This window comes from Pleuronectes platessa, chromosome 7, assembly GCF_947347685.1.
Source record: "Pleuronectes platessa chromosome 7, fPlePla1.1, whole genome shotgun sequence".
NCBI classification, from domain to species: domain Eukaryota; kingdom Metazoa; phylum Chordata; class Actinopteri; order Pleuronectiformes; family Pleuronectidae; genus Pleuronectes; species Pleuronectes platessa.
The window spans coordinates 12702534-12721595 of record NC_070632.1 but is presented as its reverse complement, the minus strand read 5'-3'; the positions used below and the strand labels follow the sequence as shown (position 1 = coordinate 12721595).

General features: G+C 45.6%; 1 protein-coding gene across 1 annotated transcript in view; it reads right to left on the bottom strand.

Moving 5' to 3' along the window:
• Window positions 1-19062, bottom strand: part of igf1ra (insulin-like growth factor 1a receptor) — an 81637-nt gene that overhangs the window by 10816 nt on the left and 51759 nt on the right. Inside the window, 17 exon segments of the mRNA XM_053426340.1 lie at window positions 1136-1265; window positions 1489-1648; window positions 1972-2076; window positions 2673-2902; window positions 2997-3067; window positions 3255-3357; window positions 3466-3631; window positions 4023-4165; window positions 4269-4552; window positions 8279-8486; window positions 8928-9095; window positions 9199-9434; window positions 10195-10321; window positions 10443-10651; window positions 11516-11660; window positions 12154-12290; window positions 13251-13551. Coding sequence (XP_053282315.1) covers window positions 1136-1265; window positions 1489-1648; window positions 1972-2076; window positions 2673-2902; window positions 2997-3067; window positions 3255-3357; window positions 3466-3631; window positions 4023-4165; window positions 4269-4552; window positions 8279-8486; window positions 8928-9095; window positions 9199-9434; window positions 10195-10321; window positions 10443-10651; window positions 11516-11660; window positions 12154-12290; window positions 13251-13551 — 2923 coding nt within the window.

The following is a 19062-nucleotide window of genomic DNA, read 5'->3' as shown; positions in this document are numbered from 1 at the left end:
ACCAAAGGGGGGTTGTTTAGTGCTGACAGACGAAGCCGCGTTCGGGCAGCTTTTCTTCATCCACAAAATTAGAAGTCACCTCCTCGTGGACGGGTTCATTTTACACTGAAACTTCACGTGTGCAGCTTTGAAGGAGAAAGATAGAGGGCGTGAATGTGGAGGTGGGTTTGAAGCCTCTCATTTGACGACATCTGGAGCAGTTTAAGCTCGACTCTCAGGGACCGGCCCCCTGGGACACTTGGAGTTGGGAAACAAAAACTTTCATGGGAGCTAGTAAACACTTGTATTTCCCCGAGAACAAAATCGTCCCTGAGAGAAACAATGTGGCGGAACAGTGAGCACGGATTTCACCGAAACACTCGGCTTGTTCTCTCGTGTTCTGTCTGGACGGCGCTCTGAGGAATTTCCGGAGAACCAGCTGGAGGAAAAAAGGATTTCTGTGGTTTTGGAAGCGCCACCTGTCGTGACGTTAAAAATGTCTGTGAAGGGATCTTTGACTCCAAAGCACGACGTGTTTTAGGGAAAGCTTTGAAAACACAATATAGACAGACATTTTTGAGATTCTTTTCTTAAGGTTTGTACATATATAAATCAGCCCGCAATATATAAATCTAATTTGTTTGTCTTTTATAGAAATCCGATTTTTGTATGTATCTGTTCACATAATATTTTTTAAATGTGGCCTGGATCAGCCAATGTGAGTTGGTCATGGCCTACATGCTCAAGAGAACAACAGGATGTCACACGCAGCCCCAGGGTGTACAGAGGTTAACAAGGAGGAGAGGCCGGTAATAAACATGGAGGCACAGATGTGAGTGTTTATGGTTTCATTTTTCATTTTGATGTGCTTTCAAACACAGGCTGGTAACAATGCGACCCCTTAAGTTTTGCCTAGACAGATGTGTATGAGGTCTAAAACCTCTCTGTCACATGGCTGTTCAGGCTGAGGTCGCATTTAAAGAAAATCTGATCTGGCCGATTTAGAACCACATATGAACCCGGCCCAAATCTGAATCTGCAAAGCACAGATTCCCTGTGATTTATGCTGTCATTAAGCAATCCAAGAAATCAAGAAATCAGATTCTGAACCCAGTGTGAACGCAGTCTAAGTGTGCTGTGTGATGTGTTCTCATACCAGACATCAGACATCGTAGTGAACACGCCATCCTTAAGTGACTCTGGGGACATCCAGCGGACAGGCAGCAAGCCCTTCCCTCCTTTTCTGTAGTAATCCGTCTCGTAAATATCTCTCGTCATGCCAAAATCTGAAGGGAAAAAATGAACACAGAGTTGGGGGAAGCCACTGAGAGTCACTCACTTCTGCGTGGGAGAGGAAGCTCTTGAGAGCCTCATCCATTCCCCACATCTCCTCCCTCCCTCTGTCCATCTACATAAAGACGCCGCAGCCTCCAGCACTCCCTGAAATCCAAAACACTTTGGCGCCGAGCGGCCACAGCCGGCTGCGGGCGCTGTATTAACTCAACTCACCTCCGATCTTCACGGTGAAGTCCTCGGCCACCATGCAGTTCCTGGCAGCCAGGTCTCTGTGGACGAATTTGTTGGCGTTTAGGTACGACATGCCGTCAGCGATTTCCCCGGTCATCTGGATCATTTTCTTGAGCGGGGGTAGGACCTGAGTGGTGGAGTTCTGCAGCAGAGTGAGAGGAGATGAGGTGAGGGGGGGGGGGGGGGGGGGGGGGGGGGGGGGGAGAGCACAGTGAAAACCCTGTTCGGTCTGAATTCATTTCAGGACTCTGTTTTCCTCAGTTTTGCATTACAAAGTGAGGGATGGATACTGTGTGTGGACATGCAGGGACAGGACGTGTGTGTGATCGCACATTAGTGTGTGCATCTGTACGAATAGAGATACAGTGTGTGTGCGTGTGTGTGTGTGTGTGTAGGTGTGTGTGTGTGTGTGTGTGTGTGTGTGTGGATAGGAAAAATATGTGTGTATGAGGAAAAGCGTCTTACTTCTTTGCGCAGCGAGCGCAGGTGGCTCTTGAGATCTCCGCGTGTCATCAGCTCCATAATCACCAGGGTTGGCTGCCCCTGTGAGACCACACCCAGCAGCCGCACCTAGACCAATCACAGCACAGCATAGGTCAGGAGGGAGGAGTCAACGTTTCCTTCCCAAATTAATACTTTGACCTAATTTTAAGTGTTTTGAGAGGAGGTCCCCTCGGACAGAGTACTAGGAGGATTAGAATAAATATAAACAGTATGATGCTCAGCTGTTTTGCTAATACAGATCTGAAATAGGATATACAGAGTTTCTCTAAAGCATACTTTGATAATTCAGTGTTTGTTTTTTGGCAGCCACACTTGATAAAAAGGTTTGAGCAGCTGCTTTCCACAGGGAGAATGGTGAAAGCATCCGTTTAACGTAGTTAATGAGGCTGTGATCACACTGATGAGAGAATGTGGACGATCTCCAGGAGACTAAACTCTGCCTCAGGCTGCAGCTGCCTGGGTAGAGACAGCCACAGCGCTCCTGACCCGCTGACCTCTTTCTGTCTACCTCTACGCAGATCAATTAGGAAATGATTAGAAACGAGAAGCAACTGGGTTCAACACTGTGTTGGATTATTTCTAGCCTGACTGTGATGATCTATTTCCATCTTTTCTTCCTCGTGTGTGCGACGAGTGAATATTTGAGGACGCGTCCTTCTTACCACATGGTGACAGTTGAACTCCTTCATGACGGAGGCCTCGTTCAAAAACTCGATGCGCTCCCTCATGCTCGCCGTCTCGTTGACCGTCTTGATGGCCACTCGCGTCTCTGGCTCGTCCTTGACCACACCCTTGGCTAAACCTTCATACACCATGCCGAAGGAGCCCTGGCCCAGCTCCTTGAGCATGGTGATCTTCTCCCTCGCTACCTCCCACTCATCGGGGACGTACACTGGCAGAAAAAAACAACGGGCGGCAGGTCAACCCCACGTCCGTGCGACAAAACACAAACAGCAAATACTTGAGACAATATTGAATAATCTTACTCTCAGCAGCACTGAAGTATTCTGGATTGACAGATGCATAAAGGACTCCATTTCCCAGTCTGTCGCTGTTCCTGTTAACATGAACACAGCCCGGTTAGCCGGCACACAGCTCAGATACAGGAAGCCGACTCTTAACCACAGTGCAATGTTAAAACAACATCTAATCATCTCTAGTTAACATTACAACAGTAAGTAATGTTACATAATCAAGCACCACCAATCAGGCGATGTGTGGAGCCTAGTGATAAAGACACTTACCTCTTTTTGTTCACATAGAAGAGAATTGTGGTGAGGCTGGCAATGACGAGCGTCGCTATGATGGGGATAATGATCACCAAATAAAAGGCAACACCATCGTCTCCTGTCCGGGGAAAGAAATATGATGGTGACTTCACGAAGAGACCTTATTTACTTTAAGCTAGACAAGGAATAAACTTCAGGACTGGATGAGCGGGAGGTGTTGCATTACGTTTGGGTGGAGGCACGTAGAAGGACACGCTCTCCGTCCAGGAGCCGTTCCCTGCTAGAGAGGTGGCGCGCACACGGGCAGAGTAGTTTCCTGAACCCAGGTTGGTCAGACGAGCTCCTCTGTGGTCGCGGTAGTGATGCCGCGACACACACACGTGTTTCTCGGGCTAAAAGAAAAGAGAAGAGTAAGATGTGTGACACACCACTTATAGGGACTTACACTCCAAATGACCTTTTGCTTCTTGTTGTTGGATGTTTGACCCTCACTGTGCTGAATGATGTGTGTGTAGCCACAATAGGTTTGAATATGTCTGTGTGTTAAAATTCACTTAAAATAAAGTTGACCATGATCCTCAATTTTTTTTCCTGACATATCTGACATTTAGCTTTTTTTAATTAACAGATAAATAAAAGATGCTAAAATGTATCAATTTTCTATGTGGGACAAAAAAAAGTAAGACGGACTTTTATTTGATCCCGATCAGTTATGTACTGTTTATAATTTGAATTGTCTTTGTTTGTCTAAGGAGATCTTCAGTTTCATCCAGTCTGGCTCACCTCAGTCCCCAGACGGAACTTGATCTCATACATCAGGATGACTCCGTTGGGCATGGCGGGCTGCTGCCAGTGCAGCAGCACACAACCCTCCACCTTGTCACTCCGCTCATAGATCACCTTACCAGGAATGTCGTCTGCTTTGTCTGGGAAACGCACAAAAAACACACATGCAGGAAGTTATTAAAAGAATGTGTTTACATTTGTTAGATGCTTCCGTCATAGATCGTAGCCAGGTCCGTTTCTCACCTGCAGGTTTGGTCCTGGAGAAGACGAATGCTCCGGCGCTGCAGCGGCCCACCTCCTCGTTGCAGGCGTGGATGTCGAGGCGGTAGACTGTGAAGGGCTGCAGGTTGGGGATGTCTAAATATTCTGCTGCGCTCTTGTCCTCTGAGAACGGATACTCTCTAATGGGAGGAGCGCCATCCGTACTGTTGCCCGGCCCGAGGGTGGTGTTCCCCCTCCCGGCGCTGTCGTTGAACAGCGTGTCGTTGGCCGAGCCGCTCACATCTCTGCGTCGACGGTCCAGAGGTCTGAAAAGATTTTGGTGTAAGGGATCTATTGAAATTGAATATGAAACAATCCACATGATGTTTTCAATTGTGCGTTTCATCTAAATTGTATGAATTGTTGTTTTCTTTACCCTAGAATTGGCCCTTTAGATTTACATGGGTAGCCGGTGCTCTCTACGGAGGCGGCCATGTTTTTACAGTAGCCCAGACTGGACAATCTAAACACCTTTTGAGTTTTTAATGACCACTGAAGGCTGCCACAGGTTTTCTGTTTGTTATGTTTGGAAAGGAGGGTGAGGTGAGGAGTATCCAGCTGCAACAAGCAACTTCACCACTAGATGTCACTAAATTCTACACTCCAAACCTAAAGGACAGTGAATTATATTATGCCAAAAAAAAGGCAAAAGAGGTAAACTGTAAATTCCATTACAACAAATATTTGTAGGTTAATTACTCCCACAGGCATTTTAAACAAAGGTTAAGCATCTTGTTGGACCAGGTGGAGTGAATGTGTGTTATGTGGTGTGTGTGAGTATGAGTGTGTGTATGCATGCGCAGCATGTGTCCAGATGCTGCAAACTACTCCCTGTGGAGCTGTGTAGAAGAAGGATGAGGTCAGATGGATCATAGCAAGGTGCACAGAGAGAGAGAAAAAGGAGATTTGAACTAAGGCTGCAGTCCAGTTTATCCTAAACAAAAATAAGCTAAGGTAAAAGCTGAAAGTTATAAAGTGTGAGAAAATATTACTCTTTTTTTCTATTCTCTCTGTTTCTCGACCGACTTTCTGAACAAACATGTCCAGTTTTCAGCAGCTACATTAAGGCCACCGAGGTGAACAGACACCTCGTCTCATAACCTGTGGAATCTCCTGGAGCTGGACGTCGTCTTTACTGAGGGTCGGCAGCTGCTGACAGCTGTGAATGTAGCAGCAGCATCAGAAACACACAACACTGAGTCTAAAGCCCCCTCTCACCGTTACTTGTGAAAACTGTCGGGTCCTTAGGGGACACAAGTGGACAAATAAGAGAGTCCTGGTTCTGACAGAGTGAGAACATGAAAGGCAGCAGCAGGTAACAACAGAATGTTGAGCCTTTTAAAGAGCTTCTGCAACTGAGATATATCTTTTTAGGATTTTCTTTGGACCGTTTGAGGACAACAGGAACTAGAAGCTGGAAATCTCTACCTACAAAGCTCAGCTCAGACTGAAGTAAATCAGGCTAAAACTAACCATTATTTTCATTATTTGTAAGTGTACTGACAATGGTAAATCCACATAACTACGTTTTAATTTGAAAACACATGAACTCTACTACATCCACACTACTCCAGTGTTTTAGAGCCGCTACAACTGAGAGGTTTTGGAATGCTGCTGGGCCCATTTTACTCTAAAAACCTCGGGACGGTCCCTGATCAACTTAATCCCAATATGCATGTCTTTGTACTGCGGGAGGAAGCTGGAGTACCCAGAGAAAACTCACACAAATGCATGGAGTACACGGTGCAAAGTCAACGCAAAGAGTGCTGGTCAAACCGAGATTCCAGCCAACAAGAACCTTCTTTCTGTCTTGTTGTGCTAACCACTGCACCAGAATGTTATATTTCTGTGAAGAAAGCTGCTTCCTTTCAGCTGGAGCGGGAGAATTAAAATCTCAAACCAAGAGATCTAACTGAGCAAAGCTGAAGTCAAGCATCTTCCTGCGTCGGAGCAGACATCCACCTACAGGAGGACGGTGCAGGCACACACAGATCCGTGGGAAACACCAGTCGCACTGACATGTTAACATTCCTCTCGGACTGTCATAAATGGAGCGGCTCTTAAAAACAGATCGGTGACCTCTGACGGTAAGTTGACTATATGACAACCGAGTGGAAAGCAGAGACACAGATGCTGCTGGTCTGATTCGAACGGGCGAGCGAACCTTTCGAGCTGCCTTGTATCAAAGCAACAGAAGAAGAGCGACGAAGGAAAGAAAAACCTGAGGATCTAATTTTTCCTAACGAGCATTAAGAGGGTTAAGCACAGCGGCTCTAACACTGTGAGAATGCTCTGCAGCTGATTTAAGCATGACCTTATAACCAGAGAGCCACCACAGTCCGTGTCCTGACCTCGCCTGCTAAAAAAAGATCTACCTTTACGCAACGGAATCCGGTCAAGAAGGCCGTGACTACACTTTCAGTCTTCGGCCTGTAGAGCACATTATCAGAGCCCGCAGAGGAAGAAGAGGTAACCACATGTATCCATCGTGAGTTTATCAGCTGGCGGGTGACACAGTAAATGAGTTGTCCAGAAAGCTGATAACGGGTTCAGGATCACACCACAAGGTCGTCTGTTCAGATACCGACAGACATCCGCTTTGTGCATCTCCAGCAGTCAATCCGTCTGCCCTCCTTCACTTGTCTGTTTGTATTCTGCTGCTGATGGGGCTCTTCCCTCATTCATTTAAATTCCACCACGGATTCACTGTACATTTCCTGGCAGCTGTCTCGCTCCAGAAAGAAAGAAAAAAACAAAACGAGTCTCAGACAAAGAGAGCATGCGAAGAGGAGGCGGAGGAGGAGAGTGGAGAGCGACAGAATGGAAAACATTTCCTCTTCTTTTCTGTTTCTGTTTGCAGCCGCCCTCTCTCCTCCTCACCCCCTGGTCCAAACCCTAAACCTTTTGAAAAGCCTCCCCCCTCGATCTCATGGGGCCTTTCTTTGGAGTGGTTCGTAATAATGGCCGGCTCTGTTACAGTGGAGAGCCTGCGCGTATACACATGATAAGCCCCTCGCAGCAGGCCTGGGACCTGCCACCCGTCTGTTTCCTTGACAGCTAAACTATAGCAAATCACCACAGCCAGATAGGGAGGAGGGAGGAAGATATGAGTTCAATTACAACAGAAAGCTGTGTTTTATCACTCTTCCTCCGCAGATATATCGATCCAAGTCCACCAGAGCATTGTTAAGAAGAAAAGGGCAGCGTAACACTGTTAAATGGATGAACTTTGCCGTAACCATTTACAAGATATGGATCTATAAAGGTACCTGCTGAGTGCAAAGCAATAAGTGTATCAAAAGGTTTCCATATTTCACCAGCGAGTGCTACGGCACCGGTTCACTGAGGCTTAACGTGTGAACACAGGCGAGAGGGAGAGGAAAGAAAGCCGGAGCCTTGGAACAGTTAAACGTCTGCAGCCACGAGCAAGTTCAATGCTAACACAACACAAGAGTCAGTCCCCATCGTGGCGCACAAAAGCCTAAGCAGCGACACGCGTGCAGCTCTTCAGACTCCTTAATCATATCTCTCTCCTGAGTTTGTTTGTGTTGCCTAAATTGCTGCCTGCTAGTTCCCCAACTCCCCCCCCCCCCGCCGCCATGGCAACAGAAAGCCACAAGAGCGCTTAGAAGGCTTTGGATCCCACTCAGCGTGTCTCCTCATCCATGCTTCCTGGCAAAAAAGGCCGAGCCCAGCAGGCCGGCCCAGCCCCCGTCCGGTCTGTCAATGCCCCCGTGTTTGGATCCTGTCAGCTCCAACCGAGGAGCCCTCACCGGGTGTGAGGGCTCCTCGGTTGGATCCTGTCAGCTCCAACCGAGGAGCCCTCACACCCGGCGCCGCCGCCTCATTCTTCATTTCGACCCATTAAGGCAAAACGCGCTGCGGGAGGCTCTTTGACCGCCTTTCCTCGCAGGCGTGAAAAGGAGGTACAGAGCAGGAGCTGTAAACAGGAGGTGACTGATATTACAGCGCCCATACGTGGCTCACTGTACCTCTGCCAGAAGACGGCATTGTGGAGGTGGTTCTCGAACTTCTTCAGCAAGACGCGGTCGTCCTTCTCCCGGTCCTTCTCCTCGGGCGTTTTCTGGCAGGCGCAGCACGGGCCCTTCTCCCCCCCCGCCAGGTCGGACTTGGTGGGCTTGGTGTTGTCGTCCATGTCCGTGAGCCCTGCCGCTGAGAACCGGATCGGGATCTTCAGGTCTGTAGGGGATAAACAAAAGAGTTCAGTGATCCTGCATTATTAAAACCAACATTTCCCTCATTATAATTGAAGACAAATGACATTACACTTAAAGACAAGAAGACGTTTACAGTTGTGCATGGGTGTGTGTGCTAGATGGTGGGGGGTGGGGGTGAGGTGTCTGTTTGGTGGATGAGTATAAAAAAAAAATCTAAATCTAAAAATAACAACACTTCTTGCACAGATTATGTTTTAAGGTTTAAAGACTAATTTAACACTTTGGGAAATATATGAGTTCATATTTTACATACAGACTGAGCAGTGTTCATCTTCTCAACTAACTCTCATCAAGAGAGGAAACCATTTCCTCAAAAGTCTTGAACTCTTCCTTTAAACGCTCGGAAGGCCCGATCAGTGGGAAAAGAGTTCAAAAGAAGATGCTTTAGTAGAGCGGGGCCGACCTTTGGAGCAGTAGTTGTGTTCGTAGAGCTCCCTGTCCTCAGGCTGCTGCTGCCAGCGGACCAGGTAGTAGGTCAGGTTGCCGTTGGGAAACATGGGGGGCGACCACTTCACCACCAGCTTGGTTGAGGAGTTGGCGAACGCGCGGGCGTCTTTAGGCACAGAAGGAGCTGCAACAGGGACAAAGTCATGGTACGTCATGTTTAAATGTTGCAGCACTTATGATAACGCACTGTATAGTTATGGTGTCGGCAGACTGATGCGGAAACCTACGCGCTGGGCGTGTGCGGATGTAGATGATGTCACTCTTTGCCCCAGTGATGTGCTTGCCCACCACCTGCAGAGTGATGGCCTTCACGAAGACGGCGTACTGGGTCCAGGGCTTCAGGTGCTGAAGACTGACGTTTGGTTCGCTGTTTGCGTCCTGAGGAAGATCCACGTCCAGCATCAGCCAGCTGTTCGAGCCGCAGCCGTCCTGTCCGTCGAACTCGGTGATGTTCTGGAACGGCCTGGTGGAGAAAACAAGACACGGCTGCACATTTAGAAAAAAAAGAATTTGAGTTGAAACATGAAATCTCCAACATTTACAAAAAAAACATTTCAAACTCATCAGAACTGTTTTATTCCAGGTTATGTTTGAGGATATGATTCATCTCAACAACTCTTGCCATTGTTTTGCATCTTTTTGCCCGTTTTTCTTTATACATTTTACGCTTTAAATTACTACTGACCATTTCGCTCTCGTTGACAGTAAAAGCCTGAAATAGTGAGAAACAAAGAGGGAAGACTCTGGGCTGTAACAGATAGAGTTTAATTACCAACATCTGAGGTAGGACTTTGCTTTACTGTGTTCGAATTCAAGAAGAAAGCTGTAAACTCCGACACTAAGCGGATATTTGGTTGGTTGTTTTGCGAATGAAAAATATCTTCTCTCTACAGCTATATTAAATCAAAGTACCTCAACCAATGTGTTTTGGACATTAACTGTGGGTAAGATGAGGTACACACAGATACAGCAGTAATGACTTGTGTGAACAATCCCAAATCAGAAAGCTTCAATAATCTAAAGTGTTTTTCTCCATAAATCTCGATATTGAGTTGAATACTGTGTCTAAAACATTATATTTTAAATCTAAAGTCATATCTCTAACTTAGAGTGGTTTTTTTTTTGTATGAAGAAAAATCAATATCCACTCTTCCTCAGTGTGGAGTTAATTGTATAACGTGTGTTCGAGGGGATAAGGAGTTGTTTGTCTGGTGGATACTCACGACTCCTTGTAGTAGACGATGAAGCTGATGAGGTCTCCGGCGTCTGGCGGCTGGTAGCGCTCCCACATCAGTTTGATCGCGTGACTCGTTGTTTCGTTAGACTTGAACGTGAGGATGTGACTTTCACCTGACGTGACAGAGCAGGAGCCTCAGTGAGACGCACATATCGTGTATACAGTCATAGCACTCGGAGAATGAGAAGAGGAGCCCAGGGAACCCACTGTGAAAGTTCCTGTAGAAATACTCACAGCTGGCTCTTTCGCCGTTGTTACGAAAGTCCCCCTCCTCTGGCTTCACGCTGATCCCCGTCTTCTCCCACATGGTGTGGATCTCAGACATGCAGAGTTTGGGGTTCTGGCGGAAGAAGAGGCGTCCGGCTTGAATGGTCAGGTTGTGCTGACTCCAGTCCCACAGGTACTGCAAGTGCTGGTTGTTGACGGCGTGGAAGGAATACATGCTGGAAATGGAAAATAGAAATAAAGAGTGAGGTTTCAAACCATCTAAAATGTGATTTTACAGGATTTGTTTTGCCACCTGGTGGCAGCATCAGGCACTATCGCAGGTGGCCATCACTGAGCTCTGGGTCGTGAGGCTGGGTTTGTACAGAGGAGGAGTGAAAGAGAAACAGCATGGTGCTAACACCCTGAGCTCTAACCGTCCATGTAATGCAGCAGAGCGAAGGGAATGTCTGCCATCCTCGACAGCATTCCTCTGACTGAAACTTTATCCTGGGAGAGACAACAACGAGAAGGCCAACAGACTTTCCCGTGACCCCTTTGGCCGGCACCAAAAAAACTTTCCCTCGTATCTCAGACTGCTGCTGATACCACAGTAAATACAGGGGCCGGTGAACATGAGACTCTCTGTTAGGAATAGTAGCCACGCTCACTTATCTGGCCTGTCTGAATCACTTTCAAATAGAATAGAATATTAATCTAATATATAATGTTATCATGTTATGATCTATCCATGTCACACGATGCTAAAAGAGATTTTAATTCCATTTATCATTTTGTGTGAACGTGCGCATCCACCATCGAGGGCAGACACTCCATCAACAATAAGTCCCTCTGACATTTATGCAACTTCAATGATATGTTGGTGACAGCCTCCCTGCTAGGCTGAGGTTTTGCTCACGTCCTCTAATTCCCTGAGTCACCGCACACACGCACACGCAAACACACACACACACACACACACACACACACACACACACACACACACACACACACACACACACACACACACACACACACACACACACACACACACACACACACACACACACACACACACACACACACACACACACAGGCCATACTTGTCGATGAGCTCCTGCCCATTGATGAAACGCAGGCTCTTGAGAAAGGACAGCGAGCCAAGTGCGTGGGAGTGTCGAATCTTCACATAGCCCGTCACTGTCTTGATCAATCCCATGAAGCTCTCCAGCTCAGACGCTATGTTATCTGGGGACAGGAGGATAAACATAAACACCCAAAGCATAGGTAATAAAATCACATGAAAGCCTCATTTAAAAAACACACAGGGACCTCTCCTGCTACTGTTCTGGCTCTTAAAGAAAATATCCCACCGAGCACTGAATTGTATTATCTTTATCAAACGTGGAGATTAGCTCATGAACCATCCTGTCAACTTGGCAATAAATAAACAGCATTATAGTATAATGTGACAGTTGGGTTAAAGTGCAAGAAGCAGATGTACTGCAGCACAGATAGTATACTGTAGTAAGTAAAGAATCATTACTGGATACTGTACGGCAGGTTGTAGACAAGCTAAATACTCTGTTGGCGGATATTTCAAAGCGGGGAACCATTAGTGTGTTTAATCTGCTTAGTCTGTTTAGTCCACTAAAATGGTGCTGCAGCCTGGTGTGGTCTACGGAGTTAATTCACAATTTAAAAAAAAGGTTCCGGCAGGCTTCTGCTCAGATGCACTCACTTCCACGGCGAATGTTGATGTCCAGGTTGCCCTCGATGACGGTGCAGTCCTTCAGCGACTGAGCAGCATCCACAGAGTCGATGACGAGGGTGGGGCAGGCCTTGTCGCACAGTCCGTTGCAGGCGCTGCAAAACATTCTGTGTACGGGCAGAAGGAGAGGCGAGAAGAAGAAAGACTGAGAAAAAACAACAACAACCTCCCTATCTCACCCTGAAATCATTTGTTCACTCCCCGAGCTCCCGAGCATTCCAAGGGATTCAGGCAAATAAATTCACTGCGCGATACAGGGTCACCCCTCACACGGAGAGTGTAATCTGTTACGGGCCCTCATCTGAACCCTCTCCCTCTCTCTTTCGTGAGAGAGTGATTCACCGTATTGACCTCAGAGACTAAACAGCAGCGGTGTGGCCAAAAAAATACACGGCAGCGTGAAGAGTTTGGGGAATTGACGAGACCAAACAGGGAGGGAAGCGTTTTCCTGCGTCAAACAAAGGAAACATGTCCAGTGAATGAAGTGTTTGACAGTTACGAGTCTCGTCCTAAAACCTTTGACTGTTAATCTGTCAAATCTACTGGCTCATTGTTTCTGGGAAGTCAAGACGTGAATCATTTATAGTGCAACATGCTCTTAATCTTCACACACTGAGAAGCTCTTCCAGCTCTGAGACCGACTTGAAGAAAGGAACCCGTGAGTGAGGGGCGGGTTCAGGTGAAGTTCACCTCAAGGACACTTTATACAGAAGTATTCATTACGCACAAGTGCACGGTGCGCACATGAGCTGCTTCAGAGTGTGTGTGTGTGTGTGTGTGAATATGAAAGAGAAGTGGCATGTCTATTTACAGAACAACATGCAAGGAAATGTGAAATACTAAGACCTGTTTTCTCGCTTTATGAGAAAGATCAGGTGATGATCGCCAATAAATCTAAATACAGAAGATTAAAGAAAACTTAAGCCTTGAGAAATTTTGACAAGACATACGGTAAAATATCTAACACATTTTTAAGAGAGCTCCTCCTAATGTACTGTAAATTCGCTGTCACCCGGCACAGCATTTCCAGATCACACCGAAAGTGGAAGTGAAGGGCACGTCTTTACCGATTAGTCTCGTTGCGTGTGAAGCCGGAGGGGCAGTCGGCCATACATTCTCCCCCGTGGATGACAAAGTGAGAGTCGCCAGGCAGGTGCACTTGAGAGCACAGGTCCATGGTGATGCAGCGCCAGCCCTCGAACTTGTAAGTGCCCGCGGGGCAGTCTGGCACGCAGCGGTCCTCGTGGAAGTAGTGGAGGCAGGCGGAACAGGCCATGTCGTTGTTGGGTTCAGTGCAGCTGCCCAGGCACTGGCTGTGGCAACACTCCCCCTTGTCGGTACAGGTGTGCTTGCAGTGTTCTGGGCAAACTGAGGAGGAGGCAGAGAAAGATGGAGGAAGAGGTCAGTTTTGGGCAGTGCAAAAAAAAAATGACAACACTGCTGGACACAATTATGACAAAATAGAGAATGATAAAAATTAAAGGATTGGAGAAATGAACAGAATTTTGATTTAAATGTCTGTATAAATCTGTAATAGCTTCAGAACAGGGTCAATAATGAAAATCAGGATGTAATAATGATATTATCTGGTTACTAACAGGCCTGAAAGAAAAAGACAATGCAATTCTCCAGTAAGGCCCATCAGTCCCCTCTAATTCAATCAAGCTGCACCAAATTTCACACACTCATCGATATCAGTTCCCTAAATGTGCTCGATTTGTTTTCATCACGATCCATGAATTATTCTCTGGGAAAACAGAAAGATTTTGAATAACGCCCTATCTCACAATGTTACATAAGGTGACTGCCAGGACAGAAAAGACTCAAAAAGACACAAAATGATCAGCTGTGTTTGCACCGATTGTGTTTTAAAAGTATAAATGTATAATAGCTTCAGATTTAGGTGATGGATGAAAACCAGGATATATTAATGATATTATCTGCCAGACAGAAAATGGGTTAAAGTGCAGTGAGGAAGAAATCCACCACAACATCTGTGCCACATGTTCTTTTAATGTTCAGTTTTTCTTTCAGAAATCTGTAAATGCAGTTTCTGTTTATTATTGAGGTCATAGTTAGAGATTGTGTTGTCCTGGACTGAATTATACTGCAATGTGTTTCTAATAGTCATCCTCCCTTTGTGTAAATATGGGGACCAAAAAATTTGAAACGTCTGTAAATATAATCCATTCCAGTTCCACACGACTGTAGACTACAACCTCAATAATAAACATATAGCTAATTTAATACACTACTAAAAGCTGACCATTATTATCTGTGTAAAAGGGGAATTACCCTGAGCTGTTGCAATGGATTGCATTAAACGTTACTTATGTACCTAATAAAGTGGTACATGAACGGGAAGATCTGACAGGAGACAGAATGAACGTGTGGACACAAATGTTAATCTGTGACATTTTCAAATACTTAAAAGTCAGGTTTTAGGTTAAGAAAGGTGCAAAGCTAGAATCAGCCCGCGGAGGCTGGGGAGTTAAAAGGGAACTGGAGTTTCAGCGCAGGGGGGGGGGGGGGTTACAAATCTGTAGTTGTTGTTTTAGTGAAATGCAGAGATGGCATCACTTAATCATCACCTCTAATGTCATCACACAGACAGTGGCATATATTCTCTGACAGTAATTTGGTTCCTGATGGCAGGTTTATGCTAATTTCTTGTTTTAAAACCACATTTTCAACCAAAGAGCAGCTAAATCACATAGAAACCAAATCAGTGTGTTAAGACATTAAGGACAAATTGTGTGTCCTGACAGATATAGTATCAACCTCAAACTTCTGGGAGAGAAAAAGTTGCCATGAAGTTCCATTCAGGATGTAAATCACAAGAACATCCCATCAGTGCTCCCTTCGGAAACAATAGGTTTACACGCTCATCAGTGACACAGATGTAAATAGCACACGGTATTCATAGCCTTTTATTTCCACTGTAGCCTATTTATAGAGAAGCACTCCAGGAAACACAGATTTAAAGAGACGAAAGCAGATTCCCACTGCTAAGTAATCTTGAAACACGGCAAGCAGGGGCGTCCTACTTTCAGACGAGTCCACAAAAGAGCACCTGGAGAGTGTGTGTGTGTGTGTGTGTGTGTGTATAACAAGCTGTCTTCTGCTAATGAGTGTTTGAAGAGTCTCTGTCTAGAATAGATAAAGAGCCGGCCTAGGAAAGAGTAAATCAAGAGTTAAGGTTTCTTTGGTGGAAAACATGTGACAAAAGTCATTTGTTTTAAAATCTCTGAATATTACAAACTCTGCATGTGGCAACCCCCCCCCACACACACACAGACACACTCATATTGTTTGTTTATTAGGGGCTTTTAGTGATAACTGTTTATTGTTAGGGCCTTTGTTATTGTTGCAAGACAAATTTCCCCACAGGGGCTGAAAATCTGAACTGAACTGAAATAAGAGGCACATCTCGCCTGGTTCCTTAGCAACTGCCTCCTGGTGCAAAGCAAGAGCTGGAAGGAAATGTGCAGACATATGTGCTGACACGCAATCGTACAAACCCAGACAAAAGTGCACTCAAACACACATTTCAACACTTTCCTTATAATTGTCAAACCTGAGACTTCATTCTTTTAGCTATCTTCATCGTGCACATAAGAGTGTAATTGATGAACATTGAGCGCATGAGTGACATGTGCACACACACTGGCATGTGCAGATGTGTGTGTCGAGGGGGAAGAGGAGAAGGGGAGCTCTGCTTGTTTAGTCACTTTCTAATGAAATGCGGGTGTCAGCGCATCACTGGTCCAAACTGACGCTTGAGCTAATCTCTCAATGAATGTTTCATGATGCTTTGCAAAAATATTTGTGTAGGTTAAGAAAGTGACAGTGCACCAAAGAAATGCTGCAGAACCCCCCCCCCACAACTACTCCCGTTTCGCTTCACATGGGAAAGGGTGGGAGGGGAATGATCATTCTCACTCCTGACAGTTTCTCAAATACTTGTCATTCTTTCTCACATTAAGTCAAATCCAACTGTGCAAATTATTTATGACAAAAGAAAAAAACAAAACGTCTATAGCTCTGTCGTCAAAAATGTAAACAGATCTCTCTCTATACAATCCTTTTTTTTCTATACACTGCAGCACCTCAGGAAGTTTAGATAAACGTCTCCTGATAAGATGGATCTTGAAGTAACTGCACCTTCAACACTTTCCTTACAGCACAAGCAATAAAGTTTGGCCACAAGGCCTTTACTGTGTTATGTATAGCTTCACACATCGTATATGTTCTCCCAGTCTTGCATTACTGCATCTTTTCTGGATCTGGTCCAAAGCAAGCTCTTTTCTAAAGCTACAACATCAAATACCAACACACACACACACACACTTCCACATAACAGCTGTGATTTGATGGTAAATATGATGCTGACATTAGTGTGTTAAAAGCAGTTAAATTAGTGAAACATCAGCCAGGCTTCATTTTCTTGGAATCCTACCAAAAGGGGGCAGCCAAGGCAAACTCTAATGAGCCTCATTGGAGGAGGTTCCTTTCCCCTCTGCATCATTTTAACAGATTCCTCAATGAAGAGAAATTCCAAACATGCATTCCTTCTGCCAGAAGAAAGCTGGAGGGAGGACGCATTGCTGCCTCGAATCCATATAAGTCAACCGGGTTTCAGTGTGTGACCAAACAACCCGCGGTATCAAGGATACAATCCTCTATTTATAGATGCTCCTAATGCAACCCTATTTCCACGCCGCAGCTCTCCACACATCGCTATGCAGGGCATTGTGGGTTTCCACTACTTCAAAGCAAAGGGACTACCTAACAAGGGGCTCCTCTCAAGATAAGTCGTCATCGTTCCTGTCGTCCCCCGAGTGGGCATTTGATACGAGCAGGAATAAATGAGAAGCATCAGCCGGTTGGTATTTGACCCTATTAAAGTGCATACCAGATTATATAAAGCAATTAATGAGGAACTGGACTGCAGACTGTGGAAAGAGACCCTTTAGATACATTAACACAACTACATTTTCTTTGGAAATGTACCAACTTTGCTACGGCTAAAGTTTGTAAAAAGCTGCTGGCTCCGTTTTAGTTTGAAAACTCCAGGGCTGCATTTTAGTCTGGACGGGCCGATCAGAGATGTTGGAAAAGATGATATAGACACTTTGTGATTGAGTCTTTTCGAGTAGACTTTGCTGATTCATCAGGCTCCTATCACATGACTCCGTTACAGAAGGAAACAACCTGCATTGGCCTCAACTCCCTCGGTAGAAGGAAACACAGGTAATAAGTTACAAGTGTTGCTGACCCTGTTGTCTTTGCTAACAAATAATTTCTGCTGATTTAATAACTGCTTACATGCAAAGAAAACAAGCTATTTTTCTAACAACCTGTGACAATTCAACCAAATGTTTCCTGTTTACAACAGAACACGCGAGTCACATATATGCAAATGTAGCAGTAGAGAACCTTCACCTCCCATTCACCTTCAATCTGTGCGAGCAAGGAGGCAAATCAAAAATTCACTTCCTGAAGCGAGGCAAATCACAGCTTTGCTTGGCCTGGACTTCTACTTTAGTGAACTTTCACCTGCGATGTTCGATTTGTTAGAATGACTGTGCCCTTGTGTGTCCACTTGTGTGGGAAGATTGTTTAGTTTGAAAACGCCATTTTAAAACGAAAGCCTGGTAGTATAGATGTAGCCCTTGTCTGCAGAATCAAGTAATTTAAAGTGCAAACAGTGAAGGATGGGGAGGTTTATGATCTTGTACGTATCATACACTACTTCAGTTGTAACGGCCTATAACCCTCCTGTTAACCCGGGCACTGAGACATGAGCAACATCAAAGTCCGGTCATCAATAGAAAACAAGACAAGAATCAGCACTGAGGATTCTGCCTCCGAGCAGCCGGTGCATCCCTACGCCTGCCGTTGAATAAAGCAGCTGAAAGGAGGAGGAGGAGGAGGAGGAGAAGGAGGAGGATGCATCTCTAATAGGCCCGAGAGACAGACAAGTGCTGTTCACTGTTTTTTTTTGTTTATTTTGTGTGTGTTCTAAAGGTATCCTCCAGTCGCTGGACTATGTGAGGAATCCGCAGAATGTCCCGGACAGCAGAGGATTCAAGGGGGCGGGGGGAGAGAGAGAAGGCTAATCCCTCGTTCTGCTGCAACTACGCAACAACAACTTGAGGAATTGCTGAGGAAACCTGAGAGGAGTAAGCTATTTGAGCTGCAAACATGATCAGGGGAGAGAATGTGAGATCAGAAAAAGAAGGACGTTGATGTGCTGGATTCCAGTTTTCCACAAAAACATACAAAACATGGTATGAGCAAAAAAAGGATGCAATTACTAAGATTATTCCTCCATCAGGAAAAGCGGGAGTCAGGGTCATGCGACTCATATCCCCCGACTTCGCCTCACCCCTTCCCCTTCAACACAGTCTGAATCGACCCCAAAAAGTACCTTTTGCCTGATAACAACAGGGATGGATTTCTACACAGTCTACTTGGAGAGGGTGTGTGTGCGTGTGTGCGTGTGTGTGTGTGTGTTAGACAAGACGATGGCTTCTCACTCCCTTGTTTCCCTTGTTGAGGAAAAGGAGCGCAGCGTGGCGAGGCATCCCATCTAAATGCAAGTCATGCTCAGTTTGCAGGAGAGCATGCTGCGTAAGGAGACTACTATGCTGTTTACATACGGAGGCTGGTGACTCGTTTACTGCCAGAGGGGAAATTTGGTCAAACTGATATCATTTTCCAATGATCCATCATCCGCTCTCAACCGTAGAGAAACGTAGAAAAAATAACTCGCCTCATGAAGGATGAAATGTGTCATTCTTCATTACATATCAAAGCATGCTGTTTTTTTTTTTCCCTGTGTCATCGGCGATAGTATAGGAAGCGTGACAGACA